The sequence below is a fragment of the Mauremys reevesii genome, linkage group 11, assembly GCF_016161935.1.
Source record: "Mauremys reevesii isolate NIE-2019 linkage group 11, ASM1616193v1, whole genome shotgun sequence".
NCBI classification, from domain to species: Eukaryota; Metazoa; Chordata; order Testudines; family Geoemydidae; genus Mauremys; species Mauremys reevesii.
In genome coordinates, this window is record NC_052633.1 from 21434326 (window position 1) to 21451562 (window position 17237).

The 17237-nt window shown below is 44.2% G+C and overlaps 2 protein-coding genes across 11 annotated transcripts in view; one reads left to right on the forward strand and one right to left on the reverse strand.

Moving 5' to 3' along the window:
• Positions 1 to 17237, forward strand: part of TYW5 (tRNA-yW synthesizing protein 5) — a 124644-nt gene that overhangs the window by 92469 nt on the left and 14938 nt on the right. For 3 of the 9 annotated variants that reach the window (XM_039493682.1, XM_039493683.1, XM_039493684.1), the window contains exons 1-2: positions 12272 to 12544; positions 15259 to 15413. In XM_039493682.1, the coding sequence (XP_039349616.1) occupies positions 12467 to 12544; positions 15259 to 15413 (233 nt within the window). In that variant the 5' untranslated portion in view covers positions 12272 to 12466. Of the gene's footprint in view, positions 1 to 11984; positions 12114 to 12271; positions 12545 to 12830; positions 12963 to 13483; positions 13855 to 14269; positions 14297 to 15258; positions 15414 to 17237 lie in introns of those variants that run through there. The other 6 variants (XM_039493686.1, XM_039493689.1, XM_039493688.1 and 3 more) reach the window with 5 other exon arrangements.
• On the reverse strand, positions 1033 to 12829 carry MAIP1 (matrix AAA peptidase interacting protein 1). 2 transcript variants are annotated; one of them, XM_039493693.1, is made up of 5 exons: positions 12687 to 12829; positions 7293 to 7364; positions 5196 to 5322; positions 3432 to 3582; positions 1033 to 1302 (listed from the first exon to the last, which is right to left on the reverse strand). In XM_039493693.1, the coding sequence occupies exons 1-5, from the start codon at positions 12792 to 12794 to the stop codon at positions 1224 to 1226; spliced, it is 537 nt and encodes a 178-aa protein (XP_039349627.1). In that variant the 5' UTR covers positions 12795 to 12829; the 3' UTR covers positions 1033 to 1223. The 2 variants fall into 2 exon arrangements, with proteins under 2 accessions (XP_039349627.1, XP_039349625.1); XM_039493691.1 differs by lacking the exon at positions 12687 to 12829 and adding an exon at positions 11841 to 12210.

Sequence of the window (17237 nt, forward strand, 5' to 3'; positions counted from 1 at the left end):
CTCCGGAAATCGACGCTAGCCTCAGTACATGGATGCACATCGCCGAATTAATGTGCTTAGTGTGGCCGCGTGCACTCGACTTTATACAATCTGTTTTAAAAAACCGGTTTCTGTAAAATCGGAATAATCCCGTAGTGTAGACATACCCTTAGTTAATCCTCACAACACCTCTTGTGAGGTAGGTTAATAGTGCCCCTCCTTTTACAGAGGAAGTCAGATGCTCCTGCCAGGAATTCCTACTGAATGCAATGAAAGTTACAGCTACTTAAAGAAGGGATGAATTTGGCCCAGAGATATTAAAGGCAGATTATAGCCAAGCTACAATGCAAATCTGTTGCAGAGTTGGGAGCGAAACTCAGAGTTTCTGGTTCACAGTGCCGCAATGCTTTTAATTATTTTTGTTTACTTTGATGGCAAGCCTTCCAGTTTGCCAGGGCTTGATTTGACACAGAACCCCAGCTTCTCCTATAGTTTCATGTTTTGGATTAAGTTTTCTTCCAAATACCCAAATTTGGAACTGTCCAGGTTCTTTAGTCTAAAGGAATTTTATCACTTCTGTTTCTTAATCAGAATACTAAAATAATTTTTTCTGTATCACTTTCATAGTAGAATGTTATATGTCTATGACAGCTTAGACTGGAGTCAAGAGTGTACACTTTTTAGAATCTAGTTTTAATTTTCTAAAATGTCCAATTCATTAAATTCAAGACTGGAATTAATCAAATATATTGCGGTCCTCAAACTAGCTAGGAAGTGTATATACCTGTACCCCTTCTTCAAACATTCTGTTTTAACTACTGTACATTATAGCTTTGGGAAAATACTCATAATAAATTAAGTGGTATTATTCAGAAGGGTTGCCAGTCATGAGAGTGTCTTTTGTTTTTACACGTCATATCCTATTAGTACCAAGATTTCTTCTGAGAATCTAACAGATCAATACATCTGTAACTCTGGCCTGTAACCCAATTACTATGCAGACGTCTCTGATAACTATTACAAATTAAATTTGTATTATGTAGTTTCAGAGACTCATGGAAAAGGCTTTATTGTTATTCTTTCAGAGCAATATACTGTATATGATCAATTCAAAAGTATTTTGGGAATTAAAAAATATAAAATTAATCCTGAAAAGAGATTGTTGTGGAGAGACCAAAAAAGCTTGACACCTTTGGTATGCCAGAGGATTTATGAAGGTCCATAAAAGTCATTGTACAAGAAATTTATTCTAATAGCTTTGGATGCTCAATCCGTGTAATAGTCCAGTCTGCCTTCACTCCTTGTGTAAATTCCCTTCGGAACCTAGGAAAGGCAGGACAAATAAATTGTTAAAGATCACGTAATCCTTTAAAGGGCACCTAATGCTACTGAGAAAACTTGGCAAAATATTTTCCTTCGTTATTCTGTTATCGTTTTCTCTAACTCTTCCCTCGTCCTTCGATCTTATGAAAGCCAGGTGTTTTATAAGAGATCATTAGATGCCGCTGCTCAGTCCCCATATGGAGTATTGTGACATTAAAGCTATTTCTCTAAGAAGAGACTGATCCAAGGCCTACTGAAGTCAAAGGGAGGCTTTCCTGACTTCAGTGGGCTTTGGCTCAGGCCACAAGTGATGGATAAAACAACAAGAGCAGAGGAAGTCTTAAGCACCCATTTTCATGCTAATGACCCTCAAAATCCCAGAAAATGATCTATAGGAAAATTAGTTTCTAAATTAAGGGTTTCATTTTTCCATGAGGCATCAGCAAATCAATATGGTGAACTAGGTACTTTTTACCCAAAGATATTTGGTTTAAGCATTTAAAAAAAAAAAATTACAGAATAATATGAAGTTAGTAGATCTTTTTAGAGATTAGACCAGATATACTAAAAAACCCTAAGTGTATGACTGAATCCTTCTACACATTTGAGTTCTACAGTTGTTTGAGCAGCAAAGAGTCTTGTGGCACCTTATAGACTAACAGACGTTTGGGAGCATGAGCTTTCGTGGGTGAATACCCACTTCGTCGGATGTATGTAGTGGAAATTTCCAGGGGCAGGTATATATAAGCAAGCAAGAAGCAGGCTAGAGATAACGAGGTTAGTTCAATCAGGGAGGATGAGGCCCTCTTCTAGCAGCTGAGGTGTGAAAACCAAGAGAGGAGAAACTGGTTTTGTAGTTGGTAAGCCAGTTGTTTGAAAGAACGTTAGTCACCCTACATTTTAAAACCTTTTCCCCTTTAGTGCTGGAACCTTTCGGTACCTTTTAGTTTGTAAGGTTTTTTTGATAGGTATTTTAAGTGAAGCCTTTAATTTTTAGTGTGTTAACACAGCATTTATACGCCTAAATCACAAACAGAACAGCAGTGTAATCCATATTGTCCTGCAAGTGTGTTCCAATCCTGGCCTAGGCAGAACCATCCCTAGACACCTAGCTGCTCTGGTGATGGGTGCTTTACAAAAGGGTTTGAAGTCTCTCTGCCCATTTGGTCCTTGGCCTCTGCTGAGAAGCCAGAAAGAGTGCCAATTCAGATGATTTATTAGGATACCTGGCCACTAGGAACTGAGACAACTCACAAGCTTTCCCCCTCCCCACAAGGAGTCAGGACCCTCAAAGAAATCAGACAAGACTCTAAGATATGTGATAAATATGGCCAAGAGATGAACATAGGAGGAAAGAGAACAGGGGTGCTCTTCAAGTGGTTTTGATTTGTATTTTATCTGGACCTGGACCCTGTGTAGTTTCTTCTCTCTGAGAAAGAGTTTAGAAGAGAGCCACCCTATCATAACTTAGGCAAAAATATGCCATTTCCCCTCCACTTTTACAATTTTGAAGACTATTTTCTATTGTTTTGACAAGAGTGCAAATATTTTTCATCTCTCAGACATTAGCACATTTTATAACCAGTATTATATATGCACATTTCTATGAAAATACATCCACTTGACCAGTGAGCGCTCAGAGGTTTTAGATCAGATCCATGTGAACCAGTCAAACACCAGATGATGTTTGCGTTGTTCTAAATTGCTTCAGAAAATGTTCAGTTAAATCTTTCATCTTCTCAAGCCAACTACAATACTGACTCTTTTGCAGGAGGGTGGTGTTACAGCAGCAGCACAAAGCAGGCTGATTGGCTTGGCAGCTCTGTTTGATTTGGTGCACAAAACTGGGACTGACAACTGACATGGGCCTCTTTCCAAAAGGGGGGAGGGGATAAGGAGGGGTCAAAGTTTGTGACATGCTAGTAGATTCCGAGTGTAGTAACATTAGTCTGAAATTAAGAAAGCTGTAATGTGACAACCTTAAGGTGATTTTGTTAAAAAACAAAAAACAACAAACACCACACCCCAAGAGTTGCTCCCCAGAATAAAAGTTGGGTTGAATGAGGAAACTCTTATGCTGAAGGCCAAGATAAATACAACTAGAAGGAAAAAATGATAGGGACACTTACTCATAGTTTGCTGTTAGAAGACGTTTAGTTTCTTTCACAGTTTCATCTCCAAATACAACCTGGAAAACTTTGGTTCCATCTGGAGCTTCATCAGGAAGGTCAGCGCTAGTTAGATACCAGAAGCGCATCAGGATACTAACAAACTTCCTTCCTGTTACAAAGAAAACTAAGCCATTAGCCAACATTCTAGAATTACGCATATACCTCAGCAATCTAGTATATTTACTTGCAAACCACTGAGCGTTTTACTAAGACTCTACAGAAGCAAATGGCTACACGAAGCACAAAAGAATAAAGAAAAGAAAGTGATACTTAAAACTTAAAGTAATTCACCCTAAAGCCATCTTCATAAGGTTTGGCAGGAGTAAAAACAAAAAGTCATACTTTCTATAGAGTGGTGCATAAGTCATCAGGAGTTATTCCTGACACTATATATGATCACATTGTATGGAAGGCTGTCATATTCCAGATTATAGAATGACCGTTGTGACTGAAGAGGTACTTAGAGTGACAGGGAATGAGATGTGGAGAAGTAGGATTATTAAAACGATAGAATAAGAGAAGCTCAATGTATTAGATAGCCTGAAATAAAGAGGTCTGGATGGATGAGAACAAGGTTAGGTTCAGGAAAAGAACCAACTCAGCTGTATTTTATAATGAGCCAAGCACACACTGTTGGCATTTAACAAAATAAAGCAGATGGTTGCTAGTTTAAAAAATATAATATATATCAAGCTGTCCTGGATCCGCATGGAGAAACTGTCACACAGTGTGATATGAGATTATTCCCACTCCACTTCTCGATGCTAAATATTCTCAGCCATCATGGGGGGAAATGATATGCTGCTACTCCAGCATACAGCACTTAGTGGTACAAAAGGAAAGCAATCAGACTGACTCAGACCATTTCCATTTCATGTTGCAGCTGCTGTATCCCCATCAACACCACAGAAGCAAACTTTTAGGAGGCAATAGGCAGGGAGGGAACAGACAGGACGGGAGACAGACAATGAAGAGGAATGAATTACAAAGTCAGATGCAGCAGGAAGACAGAAAAATTGAGAGGTTTTGCAGTTAAACTTTAAAAATTGGTCTTAAATTTGATCCCTCATTTCTCAGGCCAGCAGGAGTTTGGAGCACTGCAGAAGTGGTGCTCGGCCCAAATGGGAAAAGACAATTCGTTCATCATCTTTCTGAAGCCTGGCTCAGGCTGACAGAAGCAGCAGCACTAACAAGCTCCAAAGTCAGTCATATCCAGCTATTCTCCAGCAGAAGAATGTCTGCCACAAGGCAAGATTTTTTGGCAGGAGCACAGGGTGGGGAGAAGAGGGGGAAGAAAAGAAAAGAGAGAGACCAGAAGAAGCAGACTCTATAAGAGAAAGGGCAGGAGTGCACACATTGGGAGTCATTATGTTTTTATAGCACATACAACACTTTAAGGCCTAGCACTGTGCATACAGTACGTGTGAGGGGACTTTTTTTTTTGGAGAAGTGAATAGGGAGAAATGAATGGAAAGCGTATAAAATCCAAGTGAAGGAGAATAAGAAAAATTTGAACAGGCATCAAGTTGGTACAATGATTCATACTAATGACAGTTTATAGTGAGATCAAATAAGTACATAAAGAGAGCTTTAAACGTTACTTCTAGGAATGAGAAATAGGACTCATGAACACCTTTGTAACTAGAAAAGCTGTAAAAAACAAAACCATGACAAAAGGTTCTCTGTCTATGCTACGTGAATGTTCTAGAATTCTATACATACCACTGTCATCATAGTAAATGCCAACATCTCCTGCTGTTGTATACATTATTTCCTCCATGTCAGCAGCCAGGGCATTCCTGTGGTTTTCAGACAAGGAAGAAAGCTTCTCCTTCAACACTTGAAGTACCTGAATTTAGAGAAATTGTAGCTTTTGTTATGCCTACAATTCACTAGATAATTGAAACCATTGATCTTGTAAACTCCGTAACAGTCCAGTATTACCCCAATACATCTACTGAAGTATTTCTAATCCACATCGCTGTAAGACAATTTATTAAAATAGAAATATTGTTCATCCAAAAAAAATATCCCATAGTATTCCCTTCTGACTGAAGAATGGTTAAATGTAAAAAGTTACATCAAAGCAACATTTAAATGCACAAGAGTCAGGACATGAAAAGAATTAAAATGCTCACAGTAACTAACTTAAATGTATCCTGTGCAATGTGGGTTAACACTCAAACAAATTAAGACAGAATATCCAAATTCTACACAAAAAGCTACATTTGAAGAACATTAACATTGCAAAGTGAAACCCTCAAGTCAGAAAGCATCAGTTAAGGTTTTCCTCAAAATCTAAACTCTGCTCTCCCCTTCTATTTAACCTTCTCTCTGCTTCTTTCTATCTATATTTAAGTTTTGTACTACACATTACCATGGTATGTGAGTGCCCTTATGCTTTTATACATTACAGTTGTCTCTATAATTATATTAATTGCCCTAGAGTCCTGCCTCATTCAGTGCACAGGTCAGACAGGACAGTGGAACTTTGCCTTTTTTCTCTACACACCATCCTCCAAATTTGTTCACACTGCGATAATGGCAAAATTTAATTTGTCTTAAAACAAGGCCTGGATACACAGAGCCCAGGCCCCATTCACAATTTTCAATACCACATTCACTGAGCACCATCCAACCGGCAAAAGATTGTCATGATGTTCATCAACATAGGTGTCAACAACAAGAAGTCGACTAGCTGGCCCTAACTGCAATCACTGTTTTGCAGTCTGTCTGTGCCACCTTAGGGAAACAATTATTAGGAGCCATTTGTGACCCTTCTCCTCCTTTGTTGGATGGCTCCCCATTTCTTCCCCTTCCTCTGATTGTGAGTGGCTTCCTTTCAGTACTGGTAGAGCTTCTATGAAAACCTGCTGAACCCATGGAGTTTGTGGTGGGAGGAGGAAGGGGCGATGCTCTCTTGAAAGAGCTCACTAGGAACAAGCTCACATTTCGCTGCTACCACTACTCAGAGGGAGGAGGCAAGATGGTGCATTGGCACTACACCACAGTCGCATTAGGGTTCTCTCTCCATAGGCATGAGAGGCACCAGGCAGCCCAAGCTACTGGCACACAGTAACACAAACATACAGCTGAAGCAGCTCCCCCATGAGACTCTTCTGGATCTGAGACACCCCTCTCCAGAGGTGACGACGAAAACAGTCCCAGTGGTTCAAAATTCACGCTGACAATTAAAACTGGCCAGTCTGGCTATATTCTTGAGGCCCTGATGCAAGATCAGGGTCTCCAGTTTAGGACTAGGTAGCTAAGTGGCAGTGTGACCTACATGGGATGGGAACCAGTTAGACAGGGGGGTGCACAAGAAATGAATTCTCCATTGGGCAGGTCTATGTTGCTCACCTAAAGTTTTAGCACCAGTGAATGGTACTGGTGGTCACAGTAGGAACTTCCACTCACTTGCCCCATGTGAATAGAAGTTTGCAAGTCTGCCCCTGTTATCCACCCTCTTCTGCAATGGATTATATTTTTTAATCCTTTTTGATGACTCACTGGACTCTTCTGGCAGCTGCTCCATTGTCCTAATGGTAAGAGCAATTGGACAATTTTCCTTATACAGTCACTGATCATGCCCTTAGAGATAAGCTTGTCTGTCCTCCTTTAGTCTAAAGACTAACATTCTCCTGATCTTTACTAAAGAGTTCTTCCCCAGTTAGACCAAATTGGTACTATTTGTGTTTATTAACAAGCTAAACTTCACTTTAGATGACTGGCAACCCATTGGCAGATTAAAGGGTGAGACAGAGAAATATTTTTCATTCTGTGTTGGAGATTTTAGAAAAGAAATAAAATACTCTTTACCTCTTTTGATACAAATTCCTCCAACAGATCAAGTTTACATTGAGACAACAGCTTTGAAACAAGAGCAAAGGCCTATAAAACATAAAAATAGATGAGCAAACATTTCACTAACTCCAGGTCAACTCATTTTCCAGTAATCAGAGAATCAGACATTAGATATAGAAAAACACTCATTAGATCATCTAGTTCCATCACATTGCTTGGGCAGGATTGTTGCCTCCAGTATATTTTCTAGTGTCTTGTTCCATCTAGTTTTAGGCAATCCATCTAATGGGACCATGGCCACTTTGCTTACAAAACTACTCCAGATCAAAATAGATTTTTTTTTCTGATGTTTAGCTTACGCTTTCCCCATTCTTAGTCTTTATCCTCTTGTACCACCCTGTATAATCCCTCTCCATTCTAGAATGGGACAGCTTACACATACACAAAGGGTGTGAATGCCTTCTCAGTATTCACACCACTCATAAGTATCGACCCTTTACACATCAGCAAAAGCATAGTATAATTGCCCTCCCATAAAGTTAGACTAGTTTCTACTGTCCTTCCCTAGAAGCAGCTGGAAATGGCCTTCCCTACACTATCTTTCTGTGGTGACTGTGGGAAAGCTAAGCTGAAGTAACCAGTTTTATTCTTTGCTCTGAAAACAGCGAAGTCTGAGTATTCTCACTTCCTCCAGAAAAGTGGCAAAGCCCTGGGCCATCTGCCAAGAAAACCATCTCCCCATCTCATACACAACAACTAACATATACTTTTCCTACAAAACATAACTGTCAATGGAGATATATATCTTGGGTCAATTCCACAGGCCTTAAAGCTGAGACTTGAATATGACTGTATTCTATGGGAAAGCCAGTCCAGTGAACAGTGGACCAGGGTGATGTGCTGTTGTTAATTTGTTTTGCTGTAGGAACATGGTGCTGCATTCTGGACCAACTGAGGCCAGTCAGTGAACTACTAATACAGGGAAATGCAGTAGTCAAGTCTTCAGGTCACAAGGGCATGAATCACTGTGGCAAATTATTTCTGCAGCAGTATAAGGTACATGCAGAAAAAAGCACTTTTAGCAGCCATTGCTATTCAAGTATCCAGCAGTAGTAAGGAGTTCAGCAGAACACAGAGGCTATGAACCAGCTTGAGTACTTGAGAGCAGGCTCCATCGAAACAGAGTGAAGCTACAGTGGTAGTTAGATCTTTAAGATGACATATCCATCTTGCTTGGGTTCAACTTCAGCCAGCTGTTTTTCATCCACATGCTGATCTCAGCTAGACAACAAGAGAGCTGAGAGATGGTTCAGTTGGCACTGGAAATAAATGAGATATGGGGTCATCTGTGTGCTTGTGGAACTTGAGTCCAGAGTGTCATCACACAGTGGCTTCATGCAGATGTTAAATAGGATGAGGAAAGAACAGAGTTCTGTGGAACTGCACAACCGAGTGCTCTGATGGCAGAAGAATATTCGTCCAGCACTATTCAGGGTGAAGCCTGAAAGGAAGGATTGGAGCCATCTCAGTGCTTTCCTGTTTACTGTTGCTATATCTTTAAAGTCGGAGAGAAGTGTGTGATCAACAGAGCTGGATTAAGACAATCTGATGTCCTAGGCAAACTCCACATGGTTCTGCCTCTGCTTGAGGGGTTGTCACAGTCTCTCACCCAACACACACACGAGCTATCTGTGGGGGCCACTACCTCTCCTGTTTGGAGGAATGAGGCCTCCCCCCAGACAACCTATGCCAATGGTTTTCAAACTGCGGATCGCGACCCAGTACTAGTCGCAGAATGTAAGGCACTGGTGGCTCTCGTTGGCACCGCTGCCCAGACTGTTAAAAATCCCATCATTGGTGCTGCCCGGCTAGGGCAGGCTAGTTCCTACCTGTCCTGGCTCCACACTGCGCCCCAGAAGTGGCCAGCAGCAGGTCTGGCTCCTAAGCAGGGGGGCCACTGGGCTCCATGCACTGCCCCTGCCCCGAGCACTGGCTCCGCACTCCCATTGGTTGGGAACCAGCCAATTGGAGCAGGGGGGGGTATGCCTGCGGGCAAGAGCTGCACAGAGCCGCTTGCGTACCTCCGCCTAGGAGCTGGACCTGCTGCTGGCTGCTTCCGGGGTGCAACAAAGTCTGCACTGCCAGGAGAGGCAGGAAGCCTGCTTTAGCACCCCCACTGCGCTGCTGACTGGGAGCCGCCTGAGGTAACCTCATGCCCCAATGCCCTGCCCCACCCACCCCAACCCCCTCATCTCCAGCTGCATTGGGTCATGGGCATCAATTTTCTTCAACTGGGTTGCCAGAAAAAAAGTTTGAAAACCACTGATCTATGCCATACCAGGAGGAGTCAGCCACCACCTACCTAAATGGGGGGGGGGATGGGTGGGGAGCACCTCCTGACACCATCCAAATAGAGCCATAAGGAAGAGGCAGAAGCAAAGGCTACCCCCATCTGAGTCTTCTGCTGAGGTGCCATCACTGGGGGTGCCTCAGAGAAGCAAGTTTCAGAGTTAGAATAATGAGAAAGTGGGCAGGTGACATTCACAGAGCTATTGTTGCAGGCTATCAGCAAACAGCAGTTAATTTTAGGCCATGTTTTTAAAGTTTTCTTCATAACCATAAAAAATAGAAAAAAAGATTTTAAAAAATTAAGCGTGAAAACTGAGAGATTCTATCATCATGTAATTCCAGAATCTGGAGCACTATGGATGTGACTATGCCTTAAATCCAGCCCCAGTGATCAGTGGTACCAAGTACCAGGAAAAGATCCAATAATGGCATATAATTCCCATTCTCTCAGTCATTTTAGCTAAACTAGTTTCTGTTGCTCTGCTCTGAGCACTATCTATTTTATCAGTACCATTCCAGTAACGTGGCACCCAGAACTAGGGTTTCCAACTTTGGTTGGACATATTTCTGGAGGTTTCATTTTATGATGTAATCTTTAATTATAAAGATTAATCTTTAATTCCTGGAGACAATCCTGGAGGGCTGGCAAATCTACCCAGAACTTGAATGCAAATGTTCAGAGTGCTGCTGTCATAAGAATCATATTGAATGGCCTCCTTGCTCTGTGACTAATAAAATTTCAGACTGCAGAGGCATCTAGTCTTTTCTGTTCCCAAATTACACTGGAGCCTACCATAGTGCACTGCATTTATGCCTAATACTGCATCACTCTCACAGATGTTTGCAACTGTTTTAATGCCTTACAATACATAGGAAAGCCTGTAAAACTTTGACTCCTGGTTTAAGGGAATAAATGACAACTCCTATGGTGCCACTGTCAGCAATAATATCCCCCCACAGGGGTCTCACTACTGGGACAATATGAACAAAACACACAGTTCATCCCAGTTGAACAAAATACCTGTCCCCAGAGCCAATGGGCAGCAGTATTTAGTGGGGAAAGAGAGAGATCACCAGGAAGAGAAGAAGAAGAGGGGAGCAGTGACGGATAAGTTCCAGGGTGGCCACATATGCCAAGGGTGGGCCCCATAATAGGGTGACAGGAAGGAGTTTCACTGCATCCACTGGGGGGAGATGGGGCAGGGCTTCTTGCATGATCACATCCAGGCCAAAGGGCAAGGTGGTGAACAGGCCTCCCCCCCAACATAGCTGGGTCACACGGGGAGTCCCAGGCAAGGGTAAGGGGGGATAAAAAGGCCTCCTGCCCTACAGGGCAAGGTGTGTGTCTTGGGCAACAAGGAAGGGGATTAACAGCCTCCCTCTCAGCTATACAGGTAGCAAGGAAGGAGGAATAATGGCCCCCCCCACACACAGTTGGGGGTTCCAGGCAGGGGGAAGGGAGGTCCCAGGCAACAGGGAAGGGAGGTAACGGCCCCCACACATACAGTTGGAGGTCCCAGGCGGCTGGGAAGGGGGGGATGATAATGGCCACACACACACACACTTGGGGGGGTCCCAGGCGGCAGAGAAGGGGGGATAACGGCCACACACACACACTTGGGGGGGTCCCAGGCGGCAGAGAAGGGGGGCTAACAGCCCACACACACACTTGGTAATGCCCCACACACACACTTGGGGGTCCCAGGCGGCAGAGAAGGGGATAATGCCCCCACACACACACTTGGGGGGTCCCAGGTGGCGAAGGGGGGTAATGCCCCCCACACACACACACATGGGGGGTCCCAGGCGGCAGCGGAGGGGGGATAATGCCCCCACACACACACTTGGGGGGGTCCTAGGCGGCAGAGAAGGGGGGGTAATGCCCCCACACACACACACTTGGGGGGTCCCAGGCGGCGGAGAAGGGGGGGTAATGCCCCCCACACACACTTTGGGGGTCCCAGGCGGCGGAGAAGGGGGGGTAATGCCCCCCACACACACTTGGGGGGTCCCAGGCGGCGGAGAAGGGGGGGTAATGCCCCCCCACACACTTGGGGGGTCCCAGGCGGCGGAGAAGGGGGGTAACGCCCCCCCACACACACTTAGGGGGTCCCAGGCGGCGGGGAAAGGGGTAACGGCCCCCACACACACAGTTGGGGGGAGGGGAGATAACGCCCCCCACACAGGTTGGAGGCGCGGCGGCCCCGCAGTCACCTGCTTGGCCCCCTGGGTGAACTCCTCGACGCTGAACTCCTGGTCGAAGTAGGCCCGGATGAGGAAGCAGTAGAGCCTGGTGCGGACCCAGATGAAGGGGTTGGGGATCCCCACCACCACCACGCTCCGGCCGCCGCCCGCCCCCGGCGGACCCCGCCGCCGGCTCTGCTCGTCACTGGCGCAGAAGCGCGCGGGGACCCGGGCGCGGGTCAGGGCAGCCGGGCCCCGCGGCTCCAGCCCGGTCCAGCCGGGTCTGGCAGGCGCCGCCAGAAGGTGGGCGGAGAAGGCGCGGACCGGCCCAGGGCAGCGCCGGAGCCCGCTGGGCAGCGCCATCTTAGCGAGCCGCCCCGCCCCGCCCGGTGCGCGTGGAAAGCGGCCTGCCTGGGAAACGCGCCCAGCTCCAGCCGGGCAGCCCCGCGTGCAGCGGCCCGCCCGAAGGACCGTTCCCTGGCGCGAGGGAGGGAGGCAGGCAGACCCCGGGCGCCCCTCGCAGGATCGGGTCCCAGCGCGGGGGCACACGGAGCTCCCCGTGGAGCCCCGGCGGCCGCAGCAGCGGGGCGGGCGAGCCCTTGTTTCCCGAGGGGAGCGTGCGAGTGAGGCGCAGCCGGCCGGGGTGGGCGGCGGCCATGGCGCAGCCGGCGGGCCCCGTGGCCCGGCACAGCGGGGTCAGCAGGGAGCGCTTTCAGCAGGACATTTACCCGCTGGTGAGGCCCGGAGGGAGGGAGGGATGGACGGGTGTGCTCGGGGCGGGACCCTCCGCGCCCCGGGTGCCGAACCCCTGTTGAGTGTGGGCGCTGCAGAGTGCGGGGTGTTAGGTCCCCTCAGATCCGGGGGCGGTGCTTGCACCTTCTCCCAGCAGCTCGCCTCTCCTGTCCCGTATTCACACAGTCCGGTGCCTTGCGTCTTAGACACCGGCCCCTGCTGGCTTCGCAGTCCCGCTGCTGTTCTCGGCATCTCCTGCAGTTTATCCACTTGAAACGCACTGTAAAACCGATCCTGTGCTGCCCCCGGTACCCTCCCAAGAGCGAGAGAGACCAGAACAGACACCCAGCTCCCTTCAACTGAGTCCAAAATGAGCGTGAGAGGTTTAGTTGGGCTGTGGAAATCCAAGTATAGCCAGAGGTTGGAATCCTTTACCCATCCTCCTCGTCGTGTCCCCTTTACAGCAGCTGTCTGGCTCTTTTGACACAATAAATGATTTTTTGATCCAAAATTATTGGAACTTGAACAATATCGAAGCCCAAACTTTGACACCCTTTGATTCTGGGTTTCCTGTTTTAACACAGTCGGATCCCAGAGAGAGAAAGAAAACAAGAAATATAACAAAAATCTAAAAATAACCGATTTTTTAACAACTGAAAGGAAGAGTGTACAAGTTGCCTTTTTAAATGATTTTTCAAAAATAATGTAAACTAGAATGCCACTTTTATGTAATACCTATTATAATTAAACAAAATAATGAAGATGTATCAGAGACTGTGGAGTGTGTTGCTTGTGTGGTATGTCAGTTTCTAAAAAGGGTTCTGATATTTTACAAATTCACTTACCTAATGATATCCATTTGACAAAAAAAATGGCTTGTGTTTCTAAACAGAGATGTTGTGGTGAGAATAGATGGGGAAAGAAGGAGGAGCTGCAGGATAATTAGAAAAAAAGGGACATGCTAAGTATTTTTGTTGGTATTATTTAACAATGATGTATGTGGTGTTCATATGAAATGTTTTCCTGGTAGTGGGCTAAGTGAAAAATACTGGTGAGGGACAGATTCCATTATATGAAGTTGCTGGCATAGATCTTGAGGAACTGGAACAACAGTTCATCACCTGGCTTGGCACAGGAAGACTGAGGAGTCTCCCTCACTAGGCTGAAAGAGGCTAAAGCACTGATCCTACATTGAGCTCCATGCAAACAGACCCTGCACAAAGCTCTGTTGTCTTCTTTGAATGCTTGGTTGGAGCACAGGGCTTTGTGCACATACAGCTCTGTGAAGGATCAGGACCCAAGCTGGAGTATGGTATGGAGTAATGTCTTCTTTTAACCTATCCTCACAACAATCCCAGTTTGATTAAATGGTTGCACGGCTTCTCATCCTGAAAGTGCACTGCTCCCTTTTCTGCCAACTGGAAAATGATGTAATGATGAGCTCAGTCCTCACTGTCTGTGTGTCAAAACTCCTACTGAAACAAGTGGGATTCTAATTAGTTAAAATTGGGGTATAGTTTGTGTTTGTTTCTTCTTTGTATGTTTTTGTTTGTTGTTATAGCTACTGATGCAAGCCTGTCTGTTACTCCCTTGGAGTTTGGCTTAAAAATAAAAGGGGATAATTAACCTCATGTGTTCCTTCATCAGGCATGTTACATTAAAACCAGAAACTCATGAGGGCTATGAGCCAGCTCCACTCTGCTTGATCTAAAAAGTTATTACAGAACTGAGTTTGTAAAGACTGCATATATAAAGTAAACGAACTTCTCCAAACCCACTATTTATAAACAGATTCAGCAAATGAGAGAAAACAGTTTGGGACAGTTCTGTAGTAATCAGGTGGTTTGGTTCCTTAGGACTTTACTTTAATTCCACCAGTCTGGTCTTTTGTGTCTTTGCAGAGAGGCTTGGTGGAGTGAGCATTGGGCTGGGAGCAAGAAATTGCTGGTTCCTAATTTTACTCTGTCCCTGACATCCTATGTGTCTCAGACCCCTAACCTCTCCCTCGTTCAGTTTCCCTGACAGTAAAAGGATGATAACACCTATCTCCCAGGATTAGTTAAAGATTAGTTAAAGTTTGGGCACTGCTTTGAAAGTATAAAATGTTGTGTGAGTGTGAAGTGTTCTTGTAATTGTCACTGACCCCTTGCTCTCTATGGTCCTGATCCAAAACGAACTGAAGTAAACAAATCTTTCCATTGATTTTTAATGGAGATTGGATCGTTGTTTACGCTCTGCCAGCACAAAGAGGACTTAGCATGAGTGGAAATATCCCTTTGCATAGAAGGCATCCCTGGTCAGTGTTGGAACTGGTGTAATATTGGGTCAAGGGGGTGGACTAGGGGCATGGCCTAAGTGCTCTACTAAGCCTTTTGAAGAATAGCTGAAGTTATATCAGGGCCTTGCCAAATCCTTCCATGGCCCCAGAATATGGTGAATGCCAATGTTGGTTAAAGAACCTTTTCTCTCATTCCATTCCTGCCTCAAGCAAAGGAGTATAATAACACAATCAGGCCCGTGATTTCCCAGATTTTGTTTTCACACTCCGTGCACAAACTCGTGGAGCCTTCTGGCTAATGTGCAACAGGTGTACATATTCAATTGATTTGTTCTTGTACTTAACTTGACAAATTAGTACTGAATGTTTTTGTTGGATTCTATCACCAATTCAGTGACAACATGCCATGCCGTAAACCTGCTTTTGTTTACTTCTCAGAGAAAGCCAGCAGTGCTGAAAGGAATAGACCTGGGCACTTGCACAACCAAATGGACAGTGGATTACCTCAGCCAAACAGCAGGAACTAAAGAAGTAAAGATTCATGTTTCCACAGTGCCACAGATGGACTTCCTCAGTAAGAACTTTGTATATAGGTACTTTATTCCAAGGCTTCCTCTGTTTTAAAGGGACATACTGGTAACTTTTAGGAACTCTACATTGCTTTGAAGTTTTATACAAAGTATACTCTTCTATTTTGTCTGGATCTGTTGGTATTACCATTCAGCAAGTTGGTGCTCTCTTGCTTTTTGTAAACTTATTAATGAATAATTACTGTTTCTATTGCTATTTACTGTATTAACTAGATATGTTATAGAGCTTTTGTTTCTAAAGAAATGCTTTTGAATTCAGGTGCCACTGTCTGAAAGGTATTTTTTTTTTATTTAAAAAGGTAAAGATATTTCAGTACTAGAAGAAATATTTCATCACAGTTTTGTCCTTCAGCTGTGGCTTTGGAATTCATGGGTGTGTCATTATTCTCTCTCTCTCTTTTTTTTGAGGGGGGGGGGCTGTCCTAGATAGCAATTTTTTAACATGCCTTTATTGTTCATGAAAGATGTCAGAATGATCAGGCCTTAAAAACTTGACCCTGTATTCACAGATGAGGTACAGTACAGGCTGTGGTAAATCAAATTTCCCCACATTCTCCTGTCAATACACCCCACTCCTAACAGCAGAGAGGAGTTTTAAGAGTATTTGGGGGAAGACAATGAGGTGGTTCTGCAGATACTTGTAGGGAGCGCCTCCCATGCATAAGGGGCAGCCCGCAAAGAACTGCAAAGATGTTTGTTCGGAAAAATTTAAAAGTGGGTGATGAAGACTGGTCGTTTGCAGAATGAATGTAGGAGTCAATGTCTCAATACTGTATAAGAGTTAATAAGTAGCACAGGGATAGACTGTGAAGGGCCTAAAAGTGAAGATAAGTAGTCTGTTTTTGAAGTAGTGAAGATGAAGGAGTTAATGGAGGAATCCAAGAGAGGGGTTTGAGAGAAACTCTGTTGCAACAAGAACTTTGAAACTAGGCATGTCATTCTGATTCTCTGATACCGTTTCAGTATTGATGATTATATTGTTAGAAGCTAGCACTGCTCAGTACCGAACTACTTTGAATGCTGTTATGTTACAGATATGTTAGTTCAACAGACTTAGGCTGGAGGGATGTTAGCAATTAAAAAACAAACAACTTCAAAGTTTAGGGCAGTTTCCAGTGTCCTCAAACTACGGAATATCACACATTTCACCAGCCCTTTAGTCTGGAGACAGATCACACAGAGTGTCTAATGTCCTGAGAAACTCCTCATTAGATTTGTCCATGTCACGTAGTTTGCTAAAACATTCTTCAGTCTAATGCATCTCAGCCATTTTGTTGTTGTTCTACAATCGTAAAGTCTTCATTTCAGTTGTTGTTTGCTTTCCCCAAGTGTGAACAAGATGTGTTCAATCATTTATTACTTTAATAAAGTTTAAGAAAGCAAACGTATGTGATGGAATCAAATGTTCTACAGTCTGTAATGAGTGAACCCTGGTGTCACATTCAGTACACTCTTTATTCACAGCCAGTTGAACCGTTGAACATTTTGAAACTATTTTTTGGACTGCAAATAAAATTGTCTTACATCTTTGCCTCATATATATTGTTTAGTGTTTATCTCACTGTCTAGGGAAAAAATGAAACACAGGCATATAAACGGGAGGTGCAATTTAGTATCCTTGCATTTTCCTTCTAAGGGTCTGATCCTGCAGGCCCTAATGTACTTTCCTAACATTATGCATGTAAGTAGTTCTATTTAATTCAGTGGTGATATTTCACATGCATAAATTTGCTCAGGTGTGTTAGATTTTGTAGATTAGGGGCTAAATTTGCATTTTTGTATATGGCATTATGGAGATGCTCTCTAAATATCTGATCTTTAGAGCTG